Source organism: Solanum verrucosum, unplaced genomic scaffold (genome assembly GCF_900185275.1).
Source record: "Solanum verrucosum unplaced genomic scaffold, falcon-dt-bn FXZP01000205.1, whole genome shotgun sequence".
Classification (NCBI taxonomy): domain Eukaryota; kingdom Viridiplantae; phylum Streptophyta; class Magnoliopsida; order Solanales; family Solanaceae; genus Solanum; species Solanum verrucosum.
The window spans coordinates 472,034-493,236 of record NW_026019950.1 but is presented as its reverse complement, the minus strand read 5'-3'; the positions used below and the strand labels follow the sequence as shown (position 1 = coordinate 493,236).

The 21,203-nt window shown below is 29.2% G+C and overlaps 2 protein-coding genes and 1 long non-coding RNA gene across 3 annotated transcripts in view; 2 read left to right on the top strand and 1 right to left on the bottom strand.

Moving 5' to 3' along the window:
- The window catches only part of LOC125813770 (ubiquitin-60S ribosomal protein L40), a 275,584-nt gene that overhangs the window by 64,746 nt on the left and 189,635 nt on the right, over positions 1–21,203 (bottom strand). The gene's annotated exons all lie outside the window — the stretch shown is intronic.
- Positions 1–21,203, top strand: part of LOC125813787 (uncharacterized) — a 193,651-nt gene that overhangs the window by 138,352 nt on the left and 34,096 nt on the right. The window lies entirely within an intron of this gene.
- On the top strand, positions 3,762–5,280 carry LOC125813732 (AAA-ATPase At2g46620-like). The gene has a single exon (XM_049493192.1). It carries the CDS (start codon positions 3,841–3,843, stop codon positions 5,263–5,265), a length of 1,425 nt encoding a protein of 474 aa, XP_049349149.1. The 5' UTR covers positions 3,762–3,840; the 3' UTR covers positions 5,266–5,280.

Below are 21,203 nucleotides of genomic sequence, written 5' to 3'. Positions count from 1 at the left end.
ATATATGAAAATTTATATGAAGTATAATCAAAAATTATTTTTCATACATATATATTAGATTTGAATATTCTTAACAAAATCTCTGACTTCGCTATTGGGTAAAAAAGATGTCAGTTGATTTGAATCTTATCACCTTGAGTATGGTTGGACAAGTAGGTTCTGAACATGGACTACTTTTAAACATGTTTTAGGAGAACTATTAGATACAGAGCCTGCGATCATAATTACTCATTCTGTGTTAAATGTATGTGACACGAATGAAATGTGAAGTTGATTAAATTTTTATATGTTTAAAGTTGTCAGTTATTATGATTTTATAGTATAATTTATCCAATTTTCACATAATATCTGTTACTCCATCTGTTCTATATACATATGAAATTTCGAGAGTCAGCCAAATATTTTAAATTGTGATTTATAGTAATTTTTACGTGATATATGGTACTCTTTTTGTCCCAATTTATGTGGTATAAGTGGAGTTTCGAGAGTAACCAAAAATCTTTTATAGAGTTTTTAGATATTTAAGTTGTTAATTATTACAATTTATAATAGTTCTAAAGTTAATTCCACATAATATATGTTACTCCCTTTATTCCAATTTTGTGGTCTTGATGAAATTTAGAAAGTCAATCAAATGTTTTACTATTTTTTAGAAATCTTTTTAACTCGTTAATTATAATTATTATGATTTATAATTTTACATAATTTCTAAATATATAAATTAGTCGAATTAATAATTTCAAATACAAAATGGTCAAATTGAAAAAAAAAAAGAAAAAAAAAGGACTTTCAGTCTTAACATTAAGACACTTAATTTGGCCAAAAACACAACAAAAAGCATATACACTACTCACCCACGTTAATTTCCAAATAAAACGTTCACATAACGTGAAAACTCTTTATTATGTAGACGAATTTTCAAGTAGACTAATCTTTGTTGAATTTAGACCTACTGAACCTAATTTCAAACTATTAAAAGTCGTAGGACAAAGTTTTTGGTGTTGTTGAAAATATATCATGGTTGAAACTGTCCAAACATTCTTTTATTTCAAACGTCAAATTTAGCCTAATACTACAGTCCCACATCTGCTTATTCTTCACACTAAGTATATTTATACCAAACATAATAATAACACACACCTTATGCATTTTAAGTTTTCAACACTTATCTGACATACTCCCTCTTTCCCTATTTAGTTGTCCACTTTGAAAATGGCACACAAATTAAGGCAACAATGATTAGCATAGTGAAGTTACAATTTTACCATTATAGTACAATTTACAATTCCAAAATAAATTAACTCAAGATAACTAATTAATGTTGGGAAGTTCATAAGTTTATTTACTTTATTTATGACAACTCTATTTAAATAAGGGTATAATAGGAAAAAAGTTGTTGTCCTTTCTTGATTTGTCAAAATTGACAACTAAATAGGGACAACTAAAAGAGGAAATATGGACAACTAAATAGGGACGGAGGGAGTAATACATAAATATATTTTTTAACTTGACATCTATATATCATAACACTTAAATTTGTATAAAATTGAACAAATAGATGTACGTATTGTTACGTGGCATAATACATGTAAGACGTCACGTAGACAAAATTATCATGTAGGATGAATGTGTCTATTTATTCAATTTTATACAAATTTAAGTGCATACTTATGCACATCCAAAATTAGAATTAGAGAACATAAATGTTAGTTGATGTCAAGCTAAAGGACACATTAATATATTATGTCTGATTATTTTAATTGACATGTATGCATTTTCAGCTAAGTGAAAATTAAATATGAGTATGTGCAGTGGCGGATCTATGCAGAGGTTTGGGGGTGCCACGCCACCCCTGAACTTCGACGGAAACTCTATATATACATAGGTGTATATATATATAATATTTATATAAATATAAAGCGTGCCACCCACAGAACAAAACTGTCTTGTGGTGCCATGGTAGGAGGGCAACTTTAGAAGGCTGATGTTGCGGGTTCGAATCCCATTTGTACCTATTTTTTTTAGAAATTTGATGCAGACGTTTTTTAAGAAAAAAAAAAGGCTCCAAGCACGTTTTTTTAAGGAAAAACAGTTGGCACAATTTTTATTTTTATTTTTTTATAATTGTTATTGACTTAAATTAAATTAATTACATTATTACTCCTTTGACTTTTCTTTTATTTGATTAAATACTCAATAAAAGTGTAATAGCTTATTATTTATATTTTATTGATTGATTTATGATATATATCGAAAAGACAAATAATTTAATCAAATATAAAATTAATTTAATCGATAAGTCTATTTGGCACCCACGGACTCTAAATCCTGGATCCGCCACTGAGTATGTGTAATTTGTAAATACCTTTTTTTTTGTCTTTCAGTCTTCCCCCTCCCGTGCATAGAAATAAGAAAACGAATCTGTAAATGATTCCATTATTTTTATTGGGAAAAGAGAAAGAAGAATGTCAGTAAAAGACATAAATGGATACAAGCATATAATAAAGCGGATAAAACAATTTGAATATTGAACGCAACTTTTAATTTGTACATGGATTGCTGCTGAAATGGAAAAAACGATGCTTCGATTATATTGGTCAAAATCAAATATGACCACCTGGAATAATTAAGATTGAAAAATATACTCCTTTTAATAGGAAATCACAAGGAAATAAATCTCTAGTCCTCCTCACTAATAATATACTGGAAATCTAGAATACATTAATTAGTATGTTTACTAGTCATAAAAAATATTGTATTACCTTAATTGGTCTCACATGTACAAATTGTTTAGTCAGATAAGCAGCACATCGAAGAAAACGGAAGATTTTGTTCTCCGGTCCTTCATAAATTTATTTTTAATTCTATGTCCTTTTCATAAGAGAACGTTCACTTCTATATATAATAAAAAAATTATTTTTATATATAAAAGATTGAAATGACTTCTTCTTTTTCTATTTAATTTGTAAGGAATAGTTTGGTCACTGGTTAAAGTTATATCGATATTAATAGTAGTGTAGGATTAAATTATGATAAAATTTATGTATTCTTTTATAAAGACACCTTATATGTTGTATAATATAAAACATAGATTTCCTCATATTATATGTTGCTTATAAAAACTACTCACCCCTAAAAATAAGAAGTGTTTTACTATCTTACCTATCATAAAATGAAGGGAAAAAGAAGTGACTCTTTTAAGTTAATGGTGTAAAATTCCATGTATTAAAACAAGGATAATTTTGAACGAAAAAAAATCAAATCTTCTTGATAGAATAAAAAGAAAAAAAATATAATTTATTCTCATACGAAAGAAGTAAATAAATAACTTGCATCCTAATAACTCGCTACTAAATGTAGTATATATTACTTATGGAATAAGTTATAAAGGAATTGGTGTATTATTACATAATTAGTGCCTCTATAATTCTAATTTCTAACTAACTACGATTATAATAGATCAATTTCCACAAACAAATCATTAAACAAAAAATAGGATATAAAATAAATCTCATTTGACCAATTAAACCTAGCAAATTATGCCGTCCCCGTCTGCAAGCCGTCTCTTAAATTCAATCAAACAAATTAATAAAGACTCATTCATTAAAATAATTAATGTGCTGTGACCTGCCAATTCCCCATCCCCTTAAATTTATTTATACTATATACTCCTTTCTTTATGCTTTTCTCATCACTTTATATTAGTATATAATATACATTCATTATTACAACATCCTTCATGATTTCATCCACCTTCCCATCATCATTTTCCTCTCAAATTCCCTTTTCCATCATCATACTTCATTACACTGTTTGATTTTTACTTTTTTTTTTTCAATCATGTTTTGGTATTTGATTGCAATAATTGCTTCAGGTTTGTTTCTGAAGATTCTGTTGAAAACTTCTTTACTGCAAATTGTGAAAAAATGGTGGAGGTTTTTGGAGGATGGTTGTTATGTCTATCAGTTCTACAGGGTACCGCAATTCAATCACAACATGCAGGAAAATCAATTGTATCGAAAAGTTTGTACTTATCTGAATTCGCTCCCCTGTGTTGAAGATTCTGATTTCACCAACCTAATCTCCGGCGACAAGTCCAATGAAATTAGCCTCGTTTTGGATTCAAATCAGATTGTTGTTGACAAGTTCCTCAGCGCTAGAGTTTTCTGGATCAATGAAAAGGATGAATTTACTGGTTTGAAATCGCTTGTCATGAAGATTAGGAAAAAGGATAAGCGTCGAATTCTCCAGCCTTACCTTCAGTGTATACACTCTGTGTTCGATGAAATTGAGCAGAGGAAAAAGGAGGTGAGATTATTCGTCAATGTAGATAATGAACCTCAGAGAAACGGACGGTGGAGATCAGTGCCGTTCACACATCCAGCAACTTTTGATACGGTAGTGATGGACATGGATCTCAAAAACAAGGTGAAATCCGATTTGGAATCGTTTCAAAAATCAAAACAGTACTATCACCGACTCGGCAAAGTTTGGAAACGGAGTTATCTCCTCTACGGACCTTCCGGCACCGGCAAATCAACGTTCATCGCCGGAATAGCAAATTTGCTGAACTACGACGTGTACGACGTCGATTTATCTAAAGTCACTGACGATTCGGATCTGAAAATGCTTCTGTTACAAACAACGAGCAAGTCGCTAATCGTTATCGAAGATCTCGATAGTTACATTGGGACCAAATCAACGGCTCCAAGTTTATCTGGAATTCTCAACTTTATGGATGGAATATTCTCGTGTTGTGGGGAAGAGCGAATCATGATATTCACCATCAACAACAAAGATCAAATTGATCCGACGGTCCTCCGTCCAGGAAGAATCGACGTTCACATACACTTTCCTTTATGTAATTTCAACTCTTTCAAAACCCTAGCGAATAGCCATTTGGGTTTAAAAGATCACAAGCTTTTCCCACAGGTAGAGGAGATTTTTCAAACCGGGGCGGCTCTCAGCCCGGCTGAAATCGGCGAGATTATGATATCGAACCGGAGCTCGCCGACTCGGGCATTGAAAACAGTCATTTCAGCTCTGCAAATCAACACCGAGTCGAGGGCGGCGACTCGGCATGCACGGCGGTTGAGCGAGAGTGGGTCGGTTCGAACCGCGGAGGAAACGGGTGAGTCGGGTATTTTTTGCAGAGAAAATCTCAGAGAGTTCAAGAAGCTATATGGACTTTTACGAGTTAGGAGTTGTAGAAAAGATTCATCCTATGAATTTGATACGTCGGATAAGGATAATTCTAAGGCATGATAACTAACATTAACATATGTTTGTTTGGGCATAAATAATCACCCTGACCTGCATAATCATTAGTTTATTTTAGCTTAATTTCAAAGTTGATATTTTTCTAGTAACTGTTTTAGTTGATTTAACATATAGATTGTAGCTAGAATTCATTATCTTATATTGATTAATATATTATTGATCAAAGTTACTCACTGTTTAGGGCACTCATACATATGATGATGGTCTAATTTCTGCAAATGTGCTTCTAACTGTTAGTAGCTCTACTATGTTTCGTGTTCTCGTGGGTTGGAAGCGAGAACTTGAAATTGAGTCATTCGACAATGGGGATTTGGTCTCACTTGAGGAACAGCAAATCACGACCTTAAATTTGTAAAGCTAAAACTTGGGTATTGAAATATTCCATCAAGAAATAAATTGGTAAAAAATTGAAATACAAAAAATTTAAAAATGTTTTTCGATTCTAAAATTATTTGCTTTGATAATGAAGTATGTCCGATTTGTTTCATCTAATCTTTTGTTTACACGTTGGGAACTTGTTTATTAATTGATCAAACTTTCATAAAAGCTTAGACTAAGAAGTAGATTATTTGTATTTTACTTTTGTGTATAACTTGAGGTCTTGACCATAAAAGCAATCCCATCAACGAATAGCAAGTTCAATATAATAGCAATACCCTTTTAATTTCATCATTTTAAAAATATTGTGAACTCAAAAAAGTGAAATAATTACGTGTCACCTCTTCGAAAGCCCCCCTTTTGAAGTTTGAGGAACTAAGGACCCGTTCGGTCATAGATTTTTCAAGTAAAAATTTGGAAACAGTTTGGCAAATAGTGTTCGTTTATATAATTTGTCATTATTTTGTAAATATTTTTGGCAAATAACTCAAATTCCCAAATACTAGAAAAAATTAGTATTTCGGCCAAATCTCATTATTTGGGAGCTTTTAAAATTTCAAATTCTACACCAAACTTTTATCTTTTACAAAAACACCCTCTATAGTAGTTGTTTGTGTTGTATTACATAATCTTTTACATGAACACCAAAGGAGTGATGGAATATTCAGTGATGAGATGATTGTTGATGAAAATGCAAACAATCGGCTCAGGCCGTAAGACTGGGCACCGGACCGGAGTGGGACCACAGGACTGGAATGAACCAGTACCGAACCGGACCAGGATGGTTTGACCGGGTTGTTGACTGGTACCGGGATGAACTGGACCAGAATTATCGGGAGGGAAACTCAGTTCCGTCCCGTCCCACTATATACCGGGATAGAACCGGAACGGACCGAAATGGTATAAACGGGACGGCACATATAACTATTTCAAAAAATAGTTTTTTTTGAGTTATTTTGAATTACGAAAACATGAATGTTTTTTATTTTTCTAAGTTTAATAGTTTATAAAGTATTTAAGTTTTGAAATTTATGATGTTTATTTGTAATTTTACTTAAGTTTATTTTTAAAGATATTTTTAAAAAAAAATTACTTATAAGTTTGTAAGTCAAAGTTTAATAAAGTTATTTTTTTTAAGTTTTTGAGTTTATGTTTTAAGTTTTCAAGATTTGAATCTTTTGAAGTTTATAAGTTATATGTTATGTTATATGTTATAACTTATAACTTATAATTTAAATAACTTAAGTTTGTAATTTGTTAAATTTTAAAGGTTTTAGGTTTATATTATTTGAAGTTGATGAATTAAGTTTGTAATTTTAAAAAATTAAATAAACAAAAAAGAAATGCTAATAAAAGTATAAAGCAATGACAAAAATTAAAAAATCAATCCAATTTCACGGACCGGACCGAAATCGGGATGAACAGATATAATGGTACCAAATCATAATACCGTCCCGTTTTGAGTACCGGTTCAATGTATCCCATTCCGTCCCGAATACTACCGGACCGGAACGATACCTGTACAATCCGGTCTGGTGCCCAGCCTTAGCTTAGGGTAACAAAGTCATGTGCTTCTTCTACTTCATGATGTATGGAATGATGGTTCTTGCACTCACTTCGAACTATCACATTGCTCTAGTGTCATGGACACTATTTGTTATTTGCTACAACGAAGATCCAATTGACTTGTTGCGGAAGTCATGAATCTTGTTGCGTCGACGCTTCTAACTTGCTATGTAATACAAACCTATCGTTAGTTTTGATATTTTTTAAAACTTATGGGTATAAATCATATTTAAAAGTAAAATAAAATACGTTTCTCAAATATTATGTCCAAACACATAGTGAAATTTCACTCAAATAATATTTACCAAAAACATTTGAAAATCTATGATGTCTGTAAAGTAAAGTTAAGGTGTATTAATCCACATTATGAATCGTGTTACTTTATTTTATCGGTTAATTTATATCTATGTAGTACATTAGTTTTTTTTATGTTTTTAATAACATTTTCTACAAAGACAATATATCGTGTGATACCATTTTGATTAACATGCATCTGCCTCTTATAATATCTTAGGTGTCTTCAGATTTTGAGTCCACCTGTAATAAAAATACCCATCACTTAAAAATATACCCTTCAGAATGTTCAAAAAGGAAGTGCATCATTCTCTACTATTGAAAAAAATTCTGTAGCAAACTTTATTGATCCCCCATTAAATACTTAGGTAAGGTAGAAAAAAATCAATATTTTACTATCCATTAATAAAGGTGATTGACTTTGTTGTTTTGATTGCATGACAATGTAGAAACTTGATCTTTTCTTTGACTTTGCCAATTGAACTATGAACAATGAACATGAATGGAACCACCAAAAAGATTCTAAAAAAAAGAAGTAATAAATTAATAAATTCACCAAATTTAAAAAGGATTTTTTTTTTTATAAAATCCATATTTTAATTTATTTTTGCTCTTTTCCTCTTTGACTTATGGGCAATGAGCTATCCACTTCGTATCGAGAATTCGAGATATCATTATGACATTTTCCCTACTTTCCATTCTCTACAACTCAACTTAAAGTGTGGCAATTAATGGATACTTATCATGTTTTGTTTTGCACTCTTTAATAAAATTTTAATTAAACAATAGTTTAACTAAATTATTCTTATTTACTTATTACTTTTCCCAATTTAATATTATCTCCATCTATTGTATTTGTCAAGTATTGACTTGACACATTCTTTAAGGAACAATAAATAGAATATCAATTTTACTATATCACTCTTTGAATATAATTAATTCAATAGTTTGAGAAATGCATTGAGAGAAGACTATAGTTATCAATAAGGTAGGAACTAAAATGATAAATTTGATTTTCAAACTATACAAGTAAAAATGAACATCTATTTTTAGTATAGTATGAACTGAACAAATACTTCTCTCATTTGCACCACATTAATATGTTTCCATATTTATGACCAAGATAAATAAAAGATGGAAAACAAACAATTAATAATACCTTGATTTTTCAAGATGACAACTATTTTAAATTATTTATTTTTAGTAAGCACGACAAGTAAAATGGATTGAAGCAACTAGTATTCTGGTGTTTTTAGCTAGTGCACATCAAATTATTCACTTCTAAAAGAAAAGAAGTAGTTCTTTAATGATTTTTTGGTTATGTAATATTTTTTTTGTTTAAATAAAATTAAAAAATTAAGGTCTTCTTGACTTTACGAAACACCAAACTATATTGGACCAAAATGAAGAAGTACACATACATACACTTATTATAAAATGAAGATTGGAAAGAAGATTGGATAGATAAATTCACAAGTTTAAAGCTTGTTTTTTTAAGAAAATAAATAAATACTTCTTTTAATATATTTTCCTCTTTGTCATTTTAATGAACAATCGTAATTTCGAAGTAAATTACGCATTTTATTTTCACTCACTCACTCACCATAAATCTATTCATAATGATTATTTATGAAAAGGTTTTTAGCTGGTATTTATATTTTCCTTTTGATTGATAAAAATGAAAGGTACACAAGCATTGACAAGTACTCATTCATCCTTAATTAGAAGTTTTGGCTTTGAGTCTCGTGGGTACGGAGTCGCCTTTGTTAGGGAACGATTTACCCTAATATGGGACTTCCAACGCGAATCCAAATTTAGTTGGCCTTCAATGTGGGTACCGAACACCAGATGAAAAACTAAAATAAATAAATATGAGCTTTCAAAGAAAATAAGAGTACAGTTTATTCAAAGAAGTTGAAATATTGTATAGGAGCTGAAGTAAAATTGTACATAACAACACTTCCTATCTTTTATTAACTTAGTTTCAAATATAATTGAATGAGTTGGGTTACGCTCTTCAGCTCATTTTAGTTCCATCTATTTTAGCCCAAATAGTTTTTTGACATACTGTTGATCGGTCTATTTTGATCTATTCAAATTCAACTCAACTCATCCATTTGACACCCTTCATGTGTATAGATTCTTTGTTCTTCGTCTCTTTTTCAGTCATAGAGTTTTGCTCTTTAGTTACTTGAAAATGAATGATTTACAAAAATAGTCTTGAAGGTTGTGGATTCTTGGACTTTTGACCCCGTTTGTTTCATGGATAAAACTTCAAATTTAACAAGTTTTAACTTTTGACCTTGAAGGTTTTCCCAGGAACACGTAAGGATCACAAGTTCAAGGAGCATTTGGGTTGGGCCAACAATCAAATTCCACATCCTTACATGTTATATATGAGCCCAACTCATTGTGTCTCATCATCATCAAGAAGTGCAGAACCAACTTTTCAGGCCCAAAAACCTTTATTATAGGGAAAAATTTCCTAAGTAATTGATTATGCTCCAAAATAATATCAAGAAAATAGGTGGGAAATGTTTCATTATCATACAGGATTCAAGCAATTTTCATACAGATGTTTTTGGCTCTAAGCAATTTTCACGTTGAAATATTCTTAAAATTATCAGTTTGAAAGATTTTAGAAATGCAATGACAAATTCAACTATTGATGAAAGATTTTAGAAGATTTTAATTAGAAGAGAAGACTACAAGTGCAATGATAAATTCAATTTCAATGGTGCCTATTCATATGCCCTATAGGCCTATATATACATCTCCATTAATATAAACCGACTTTTGTATAAATGATCCGAATGCATGCATGTTTAATTCGAGATATCCTTGGTATTGATGAATAATGCACAAAATAAGTGTATTACAGAGAATTATAGAGTGATGAACAATGCACAAATAAGTGTATTACGGGGAAATTATAGATAGAGTACTTCCTCCTGTGTCTTTTTTTACTTGTTCAATTTTGATTTTTTACTTGATCCTTTTTATTTGTTTAATTTTGACAAATTAAGAAAAGATAATATTTTTTTACTTATTATGTCTTAAATTTATTTAGAGAGTTAATGTTTTTGAAAAAGGTAGAACCTCTTTAAATAGTAATTTGATTTTGTAATTCTATCAATTAATATGGGTAAAATGGTAAATTCACTATGTCAATTATTATTTACCTTAAGGGAAAATTACGCAGTTAAGAAAACTTATACTACTTAATTACTCATCATAGCTATAGTTTGCTATAATTACCTCTCGTGACTAACATTATACATTAATTATGTGGGTTGACTTCGATTTTGTATAATTAGCCACGTTTGTATGTATAATTCGCCACATTTGTATAATTCGCAGCTAACAATTCTTTTTTTATTTGTATTTGTATACGATTGTTTGTATTTGTATATGACAATGATTTCCTTTGGTTTTTCAGTTTTGTCATCATATACATTCAATCTTTTTGTGTATAACTTTTAAAAGTTTGTATAAACGTGTAGTTTTTGGATTTTGTATAATGTAATTTGTATAATATATTTTATATAATTGTTTAAAGTTCATACGTTTATGTTTGTATCAATTCGTTATTTCGAGTTTTATTATATTTGTATAATTCTAGACTTTATATTACCCATTTATACAAAAACACATAAATTATACAAACGTACCTGCGAATTATACAAACGAGATGCGAATTATACAAATTATTTCCCTCTCTCGCTCGCCTCTCTCCTTTCTCTCCCAATCTCACTCGCCTCTCTCTTCCCTTTCCCAATCTCTCTCGCCAGAATTATACAAATACATATGTATAATATACAATTATCTAACCGATATACATATACATTTCACCTCTCTCCCACTCTCTGCCCTCTCTCTCTCTCGCCTCTCTCCTCCCTCTCCCGGTCTCGCTCACCACTCACCTCTCTATAACATGTAGCTACGAATCGTAATTAGAAAACTATTGTTATGGAGTGTAATTAGGCTATTTTTGAGTGGCTATATGCGAAAGTTCCTTTTATCTTAATAGGTGTGTCAAGTAAAAAATGGACAAGTAAATATGGACAGAGGGAGAACTATTCATTTATTTATGATTTTTTTAAAAAAAAATAATACTCCCTCCGTTTAAAAAATAATGACCTAGTTTGACTAGAAACGAAGTTTAAGAAAAGAAAAAAGACTTTTAAATTTTGTGGTTCTAAATTAAAGTTATATCAAATGTACCAAAATGTCCTTTAATCTTGTGATCGTAAACATGTCACGTGGAAAATTGAAGTTAAAGTGTTACTAAAAAGGGAAAGGGGTCATTCTTTTTTAAACAAACTAAAAAGGAAACTAGGTCATTCTTTTTTAAACGAAGAGAGTATGAAAAAGTGAATATAATTAATGTAAGACGAGAGTAAATCTCATTAATTCATTGTCAATATACAAAAAAATAGTATTTCCTCTATTCCTATTCGCATGTCGTCCGTACTAAAAATAGATTTCATTAATATTTATCATTTCAAAAAATCAATGCGTAAATGATACTATTCTTCCTATTTTACATTTGAGAGTTAACCTTGAAATTATGCATTTGACAATTATAAAACAAAATAAAAAATTAATACATATTCATTGATTAAATTAATTAATCAAAGTAAATTAATTTATATTTATTGATTGAAAAATTGACTTTAAAAGAATATCAAATAAGAGTATAATAATAAAGTTACCTAATTTCTTAAGAAAATATAAAATTTCAAATAATAGACAACTAAATAAAAATGGAGAAAAAGTACTAGGATAAAGACAATAGTCATTAAGTAGGCTCCCGGAGTAAAGGGGGAGAGTTTTGCATAACTACTTCCTAGGAATAGAAATAGCCTAACTTTCAGATTATGAGACTTGAGAATATCATTGGAAATCATAGTTAACATTTGCTAACCTATGCAAGTTTTGACTAAAGTATTCCTCCCTTTTTTTTTTAGGAGTCCTTTTTGGGGTGAAGTATTACCTCTGTTCAATAATAATTATTTACTATACTAAAATAATTGTCCAATAATATTTATCTAATTTAGAAAATTAAGAAATAATTTCTTTTGTATCTATTTTAACCTTGTTATTCCCTCTGTCCCTAATTATTTGTCCACTTTTGAATTTACACAATATGAAGAAAATATTTATTGACATTGTAACTTTACCATTTTACCCTTATTAATTATGAAGTACATGAATTAAAAACGTAAGATTTTCAAGAAGTTCTTCCTTTTAAAAGTAATTAATTGAGGGTATAATAGGTAAAAGAAAATTGTCCTTTCTTAATTTGTCAAAATGGACAAGTAATTAGGGGTACGGAAGGAGTATTAAATATTATTTATCACCTAACACATTTTTCAAAACATAAATTTAATAAAGTCAAAGGATAATATAGTAATATTACCTCTATTTTTTATTGTTAAGAGATGTGTCAAATCAATTGTGGACAACTATTGTTGGATAGAAAAAGTATTATGTATAATAATTTCATAGATAATATTATTTTATTTTGTGTTTGATTGAAGTTATTTGAGAGTTCTAAGATTATTTATCGTAATATTTATATTTTAATGATTGAAATAATAATTCAAAATTAGAGTAAGAATTCTAAGTTGTTTAAAGTTTGTCATTTTTTATATTTATTTAATTATGTCTAGTTAGGATTTGTTTGTCTTAATTTATATAAGAATATATATATTTTGCTACACCTAGTTCAATTAGGTTTCTTATTATTATTATTATAAATAGGCGTTTTACTCCTAGTTTAATTAGGTTTCTTACCATTATAAATAGGGATGTTACTGGTTAGATTTCAATATAGAGATTATACCGAATGAATAGAACTTGAAGCAACATTGAAGAACCTTTTAAGATATTTTCGGGGTACTCAGGGATAGAAATCATGTAATTTATGATGGATATGGATACGGAGACAAAATTATAATGCCTCTCTCTGCTCTTGATTGTCTTTCACAAGGGAATTAAGCTTGTATTTGGTTCAAACACTAACCGGGCTCCTGAAAAACACAAGGAACCCAAGTTTCGGCTTTCTCTGGGAAAAAGTACACCTTGAGGGATTAATTAATTGCATATTAGTAACATTTTCTTTGGTCAGTCAAATATCTGAATTTTTGTACTTAATACTCATTTATACAATTTGGGTTTCATTGACGGTTCCAAATGATGTACTCCTAATTACTTGAGGAGCACATCTGAAAAATGGTTTGCTGGGGTACAGACTACTCTCTTCGAACTACTCCTACGTTTCAATTTGTTAGTAAGCTTTGACTTGAAACAAAATTTAAGATTTTTTTTTTTTAGGGAAAAGAAGATACAGTTTGAAGTAACATTCAAGAATCTTTGAGATTATAAATAAAATATTTTCTTTAAATTGGTTTAAAAATATATAGAATTTGTTGTTCATCCTGTATTCCTAAAATACTTAGAACAATAACTTTGAAGAACTTGGTAAGAAATAACAAAATTTAAAGAGTGTTTTCAAAACTAGAAAATTAAAGTCATTAGAGAAAAATAGATATCAGAAATAGATTAGAACCCTTCGGGGTGGCCCAGTGGTTTGAGCTTGGGACTTCCATGTTGGAGGTCTCAAGTTCGAAACCCCTTGCCAACAAAAGCAAGGGATTTGCCTTTTGGGTCGAGTTTGTCGCCTAGTGCGGGTTACCTCTCCTATGTGGTTTACAAGCTATTGCATAGGAGGGGGGATTTTACCTAATTATTTTCCTCAAGTAATCAAAGTTAATGGAATATATCCTCCCAAGATAGAACAATTTTACTCACCGATGTATCGATACATATACCTACGGTGTCAACGAATCACTCAACGGCAATAAAATACATTTAGAATATTAGATTTACTAGTAGAAGAAGAAGTCCAGAAAAATGATTGTCATAAAATAAGAGGAAATCCCTCTATTTATATACAACAAAGGGTAATGTAAACATATATTTATTGTGTCTTATAAAAAATGTCACAATCCTTTGAAAAGTTACAGCCCTTTGATTAAAGTCACGACTTTTATAAAAGTCACCACTCTTTTTTTTTCATTCACACCTTTTAAAATCCAACATTTTGAAGTAACATTTAAGAACCTTTGAAATTATAAATAAAATATTTTTCTTCCAATAGCATCCAAAACCAACTTTTCAGGTCCAAAAACCTTTATCATAGGAAAAATTGCCTAAGTAAATGATTATGCTCCAAAAAATATCATTCAAAGAAATAGGTGGGAAATGTTTCATTATAATACAGGATTCAAGCAATTTTCATACAGTTTTTTTTTGCTCCAAGCAATTTTCACTTGAGATATCCTTGGTATTGATGAATAATACATAAAATAAGTGTATTGCGGAGAATTATTGAGTGCTATCTTTTTTATTTATGGTTTTTTTTTAAAAGAACGTATGAAAAAGTGCATAATTAATATGAGATATAGAGTAAATATCTTGAATTTATTGATTTAATATAAATATCAATATACTGATAATTTTATGTCACGAGGATACCAAATTAGTACTCCATCCGTTCCTATTTGCATATCGTCCTTACTAAAAATAGATGTTCCTGATACTTTCTATGTTCCTATTTATATGACGTTCTTACTAAAAAATAAATGATTTTTAATACTTGTCATTTCATAAAATCAATACATAAATAACAATATTCTTCCTATTTTACCCTTGAGAGTTATTAGATTTGAAAATCTAAATTTGACCAACATATGAAAATTAATTAATTTATGTTCATGTTTATAGATCAATTTAATTAATCAAGTAAATTAATTTATGTTCATTTATTGAAAACTCGACTTCAAGAGAACACTAAATAAGGGTACAATAGTAAACTTATCGTAGTTTCTTAAGGGACGTGAAATCTAAAATGGTGACATATAAATAGAACAAGGTGTATTTGTCATTTCACAAAATCAATGCTAAATGACATCATTCTTCCTATTTTACTCTTGAGAGTTAATAGTCTTGAAATTATGCATTTGACCAACATTGAAAAACAAAGTAATATTTATGTTCATTGGTCAAATTAATTCATCAAAACAAATTAATGCATGTTCATTTAATCAAAAATTGACTTCAAGAGAACACTAAAGAAGAATACAATGGTAAATTTACCTAATACCTTAAGGGGTCGTTTGGCAGAGTGTATAAAGATAATGCTCAATAGAGTGTATTAGTAATGTTTGCATTAGTAATGCTTGTATTAGTTATGTTTGCATTAATTATGTATAAATTATTTCTTATGCATAAATTATTTCTTATGCATTGTTTGGTTTGATGTATTAAACATAGTATGAATTGTATAAAAATATTTATATACAAAATATCCTCTATAATTATAGTGGAAAAGATGTAAACGTGTTTTGAGGGGTGATTGAGTCTTTAAACCATGCTAATGCATGTATTAAATCCCTTTGCATTATTAATACTTAGAAATTCATTGTATTAGTAATATACTCCTTAATACACAATAGAGTGTATAACTAATACAAATACTAGTTATACATAGCATGAAAAAGTGTACCAAATAAAGGATTACTAATATATAGAGCTAATGCATGAATTATTTTTGCTGATATACTCTACCAAACGACCTTTAAAATATATACTTCCTTTGTCCCTAATTACTTGTCCACATTTCTTTTTTTAGTTGTTCCTATGTCAATTTTGACAAATCAAGAAAGGACAAATTTGTTTTACCTATTATACCCTCAATTAATTACTTTGAAAAGGATAGAACTTGAAAATGTTAAATTTTAAATTCATCAATTTCATAATTAATAGGGGTAGATTGGTAAACTTGCTATGTCAATTATTGATTTCTTAATAGATGTGTCAATTCAAAAGTGGACAAGTAATTAAGGAGAGAGGGAGTAAAACTTAAAATGATGACAATTAAATAATAACGGAAAAAATAGTATTAGCATAAAGACAATAGTCATTAAGTAGCCCGGAGTAAAGGGGAAGAGTTGTGCCTAACTACTTCCTAGGAATAGAAATCGCCTAACTTTCGGATGATGAGAGTTTGAGAGTATCATTGGAAATTGTAGTTGACAAGTGCTGTTCGTGCAAGGCACTCATCATGTGCTACCTATGCAGGTTTTGACTAAAGTATTCCTCCCTTTATTTTAAGGAGTCCTTATTGTGAAGTGTTACGTATAATAATATCATATGATTATTCTATTTTTGCATTTGATTAGAGTTATTAGATTATTATGAGATTATTTATCTCAATATTTATGTTTTAGTGACGTGATAAGTTATCTCATATATATAATAGAATAATTTATTAGGGGATTCAATAAACGACCCTTAGAGTTAAAGAATAAAAAATACAGTTAAATTATTTCATTTTATTGATTTCATATTTGCATTATTGAGAGTTTAGTTTTCTATCTAAGCTATCACTCAATAGTTAGCAAAACACACTCAGACACTGATTAAATGTTTGTCTAGAAATATTTCTCGGCGCATTTGTTCATTTGTTAGGTATATAGTAAGAATTAATGGAAAATGAAGGGAAGATGAAAAGAGGATTTCGAAAGGTTCTCTTATTCTTTAGTAAGATAAAGCATTTCTCTATCATTGGTGATGGGAAAGAAAGGTTAAAGTGTTTAAATAGATAAACGTTTCTACTAGTTGTTAAAAGGGTTGGAAAGAGGGACCCCCTCGGACAGTCGTTGCTTGGTTGGCTTTGGCTACAATTTTGGCTTTGACTTTGAAACGTCTTTCCCATTTTATTTGAATTTTTCATCGTTGGAAATGACTATTCTGAAAGGTTGTAACTTTCAGGAATAGTTATGATTGTTCTGGAAGGTTGCAAACTTTCATGAATGGTCATGTAGTTTTTGAAAGGTTGCAAACTTTCGGAAATAGTGCTTCTTGGATATAAATACATGTGATTCCTCAAACTTTTCACTTACGAAATTTCTGAACTTCTTCTTTTTCTGCACAATTAAATATTCGTGTACACTGGTGAATAGAATCGTTCTATCCTGAGAGGATATATATATTCCATTCAACCTTGAATATTATAGGGAAATGATTTTCTTAAGGGGACATTGTGCATTCAGTGGACTCAATTTTCTTTCCTTTTTGTTTCATACAGTTATTACAGATTCTGGTCTGTTTTACAGTTATTAATTTTTGCTAAATTTATTAATTTCTGTTCTTGACTACATGATTTAAACTTAGATGTTTTAGTGTTTCTGCAAAGTTTTGTTGTCATTAGAATTATTTTAATACAGATTGCATAACATCATATAGCATATACTTTATATATATGGTGACACATTAATTTTTTGATATTGATTTTTAATTGTCTTCTTTAAAATTCTAAACTCTCTCCTTTCAAATCGAAGATATCAATTGAAATAAATAATTTTATACAATGATAGTTTTATTCTTTAACTTTAACTTTTAAACTAATACTGATTTATTTAAAGATTTTTCAGTGGAATTATATTTCCACATAAAGTGTCATGTAGTTGTGTTTCACTAATTAATATGTGGCCCAGTTAGGAAACTCACACTCTCAATAGTTCATGTATAAATCTAAAAAAAAATTAAAATAATTTAGGTGTATTTTTTAGCCTTAACCCTTAACATAGCAAGAAAAGATATACAAAGAAAATTATGATTACGCCTATACATTAACTTACTTATTCCTCAAATTATTTCACAAAACATAAGACTATATATTAGTTACTAATATTGTGATAAAACACTTATACTAATTCAAAATGAATAGATGGAGTATAAGATATATACTCTCTGGTCCATGTTATATGATAATTTTAAGTGAATTTCCAGGTAGCCAAAAAATTACTAGTAAATAAATACAATTTTAATTAAGAATAATTTAGATAAGTGAAATTTTATATAAATAAGAAAGTATTAATCATTATATTTCTTCAAATTTACTCTCCTTTAGATAAGTAATTTTTCACATAATCAAGAAGATATTAATTATTATTTTTCTTCAAATTTACTCCTATTTAGATAAAGTAAATTTTTACCTAATCAAGATATCATATTAAATCAAGACTCTTAATTGATTTTATTTTTTTTTAATAAAAACACATTATTTTTTAGAGATGAATGATTTCTTTAGAGGTCTGTGTAAGCTAAGAATCATATAATATGGACTATTTGAATTTTATTTTATTTTATAATAAAAAATAAATCGAATCCTCTACCAAAAATATATTGTCGAAAATGTGACATGCATCTTATTTTCAACAATATTCACCTTTCAGAATTTTAAATTTTAGCTAGAATAGTTAGGTCCATTTAAGTAACAAGTCATTTGTGTACTATCTAGCCCATGTTTTGAGATTAATTAATGACAATTGCGTGTTGTCGGTTAATTTGCTTAAGTAATTAAATAGAACTCACTAAATTAGGTTTATGTTTCTTCATTCATTTAATCGGGGACTTTCAACAAGCCAGACCATTAATTAATATGGCGACTGAAAACTAATCACGCCATACTGTGACACTGTTGATTACGACGCCCTCCGTTTCTATTTATATATCACCATTTTAGATTTTACGTCCTTTAAGAAATTACATAAGTTTATCATTGTACCCTTATTTAGTACTCCCTCCATTTCAAATTAATTAAATTGTTGAGATATTTTTTATTTTTCAAATTAACTTGATTGTTCAATTTTCAAAACTACTTTTAAAATGTTCTTTCAATTTTACCCCTCATTAGTTAGTATTGGAATTAATTATTAATTAATGTTTAATTATTATAATCACAAATTTGACAATAATTAATAAGGGTAAAAATAGAAAGTTATGCCTAATATATGTTTTAATCTTTTTTTTCTTAAAAGATGTGAAACACCTCAACAATTCAATTAATTTGAAATGGAAGGATTATTTTTTGAAGTCAAATTTTCAATGAAGGGACATAAATTAATTTATTTTGATTAATTAAATTGATCAATGAATATGAATATAATTGATCATTTAGTTTCCTATGTTAGTCAAATTTATATTTTCAAGACTAATATAACTTTCAAGGAAGAATAGTGTCATTTATGCATTGATTTTGTAAATGACAAATATTAAAGATCATCTATTTTTAGTAAGAAACGATACATAAATAAGAACGGAGAGAGTACTACAATTGACACATAACATCACAAAAATGTCCTTCAACTATTGAAAATAATGTAATTATATCCTTCATTTACTCTTTTATTACAAAAAAAAACTCCTTATTGTTAATTAAGTAGAGCAGATATGCCGCTCTCTTCTTAAGTTCTTATGACTCCACATCAAAATGTAAATTAACATAAATAATAATTCTTTTGCTAAGTTGAAAATTCAAGTTAAAGAAAAAGGCAATCACGACAATAATATAACACAATTAGTAAATTAGCTCAAATTAATAGTCAAAGAATAAAACACAATTAATAAATTATATAAAATCCACCCATAAGCAGAAAATGCATGCACATCTCCTCCATGACGATCACCCATAACTCATAAGTAGTCATGATTGTTGCACCCTTTTTTTCGTATTATTTGTCCAGCTTTACATAGTCTCTTTTATCTTGATTTAATTTCTTTATTTCTGTTCGAATAGAAATCTATAGAAAATAATTTCTTTAACTTTTTAAGATAAAGATAAAATCTACCTATACACTATCTTTTCGAAATTCTACTATTACTGTTTATTGTTAATCAACATCTCATGTGAGGTTCATTAGTGGAGAGACAACACATTTACTCGACCTAACTAATAATAATAATAATGCTATTTTTTGTTCCAAAAACAAACAAATAGCATAATTGCTATACTTTCAATAACTCATTGAGCTAACAATACAAATTATTTTATTCCATTTTAATACTATATAATTACTTTACTTTTCGATAATTCCTAAGCATTTTAAGCTAGTTTCCCTATTATTTATTTATTTTTGGCTAGACTGTGACTTTACCTTAGGAAAAATAGTGATTTCTTATATGTTGTCGGTTTAACAGTTATGGACATTACCAAAATAAATAAATAAAGAAAAGCACACACGTTATCGACAATGGAATTTAGCAGTGGGAAACAAAAAATTCAAAGTTCATGAGAAAGCCCATGTGATATTAAAGTGCTACTGAAAGCGAAACGAAATAAATGTATTTATATTTGGAAAATTTGGTGCTTCTTACCCTCGTCTGATTTTAACGGTTTCGTTTAACTTAATAATGAAGGTTTGTGGTAAAATGGTAAGTATTTCTTCATCTTTAATTAGAGTGTTAAATTAGGTCTTGGGCCTAACTCACACCCCAAAAGCTAGCTCAAAGGGAGGAGGATTGTCCAAGCCTTATAAGGAGTCCACCCATCTCATTAACCACCGATGTGGGACTTTTGTCATTCTTTAACACCCCACCTCACGCCTAGTGCTTAGCATCTGGTGCGTAGGCAATTTTGATTTTTGGGGGCCCCAATATCGGGTGAGACGGACCCTGCTCTGATACCATGTTAAATTAGGTTTCCCCAAAAGCTAGCTCAAAGGGAGGAGGATTGTCCAAGCCTTATAAGGAGTCCACCCATCTCATTAACCACCGATGTGGGACTTTTGTCATTCTTTAACATAGAGGTCTCAGATTTGAATCACCTTTGGATA

What these genes read in the sequence shown, in the direction of transcription:
- LOC125813732 (XM_049493192.1), top strand. Translation starts at nt 3,841, where the DNA reads ATGTTTTGGTATTTGATTGCAATAATTGCTTCAGGTTTGTTTCTGAAG.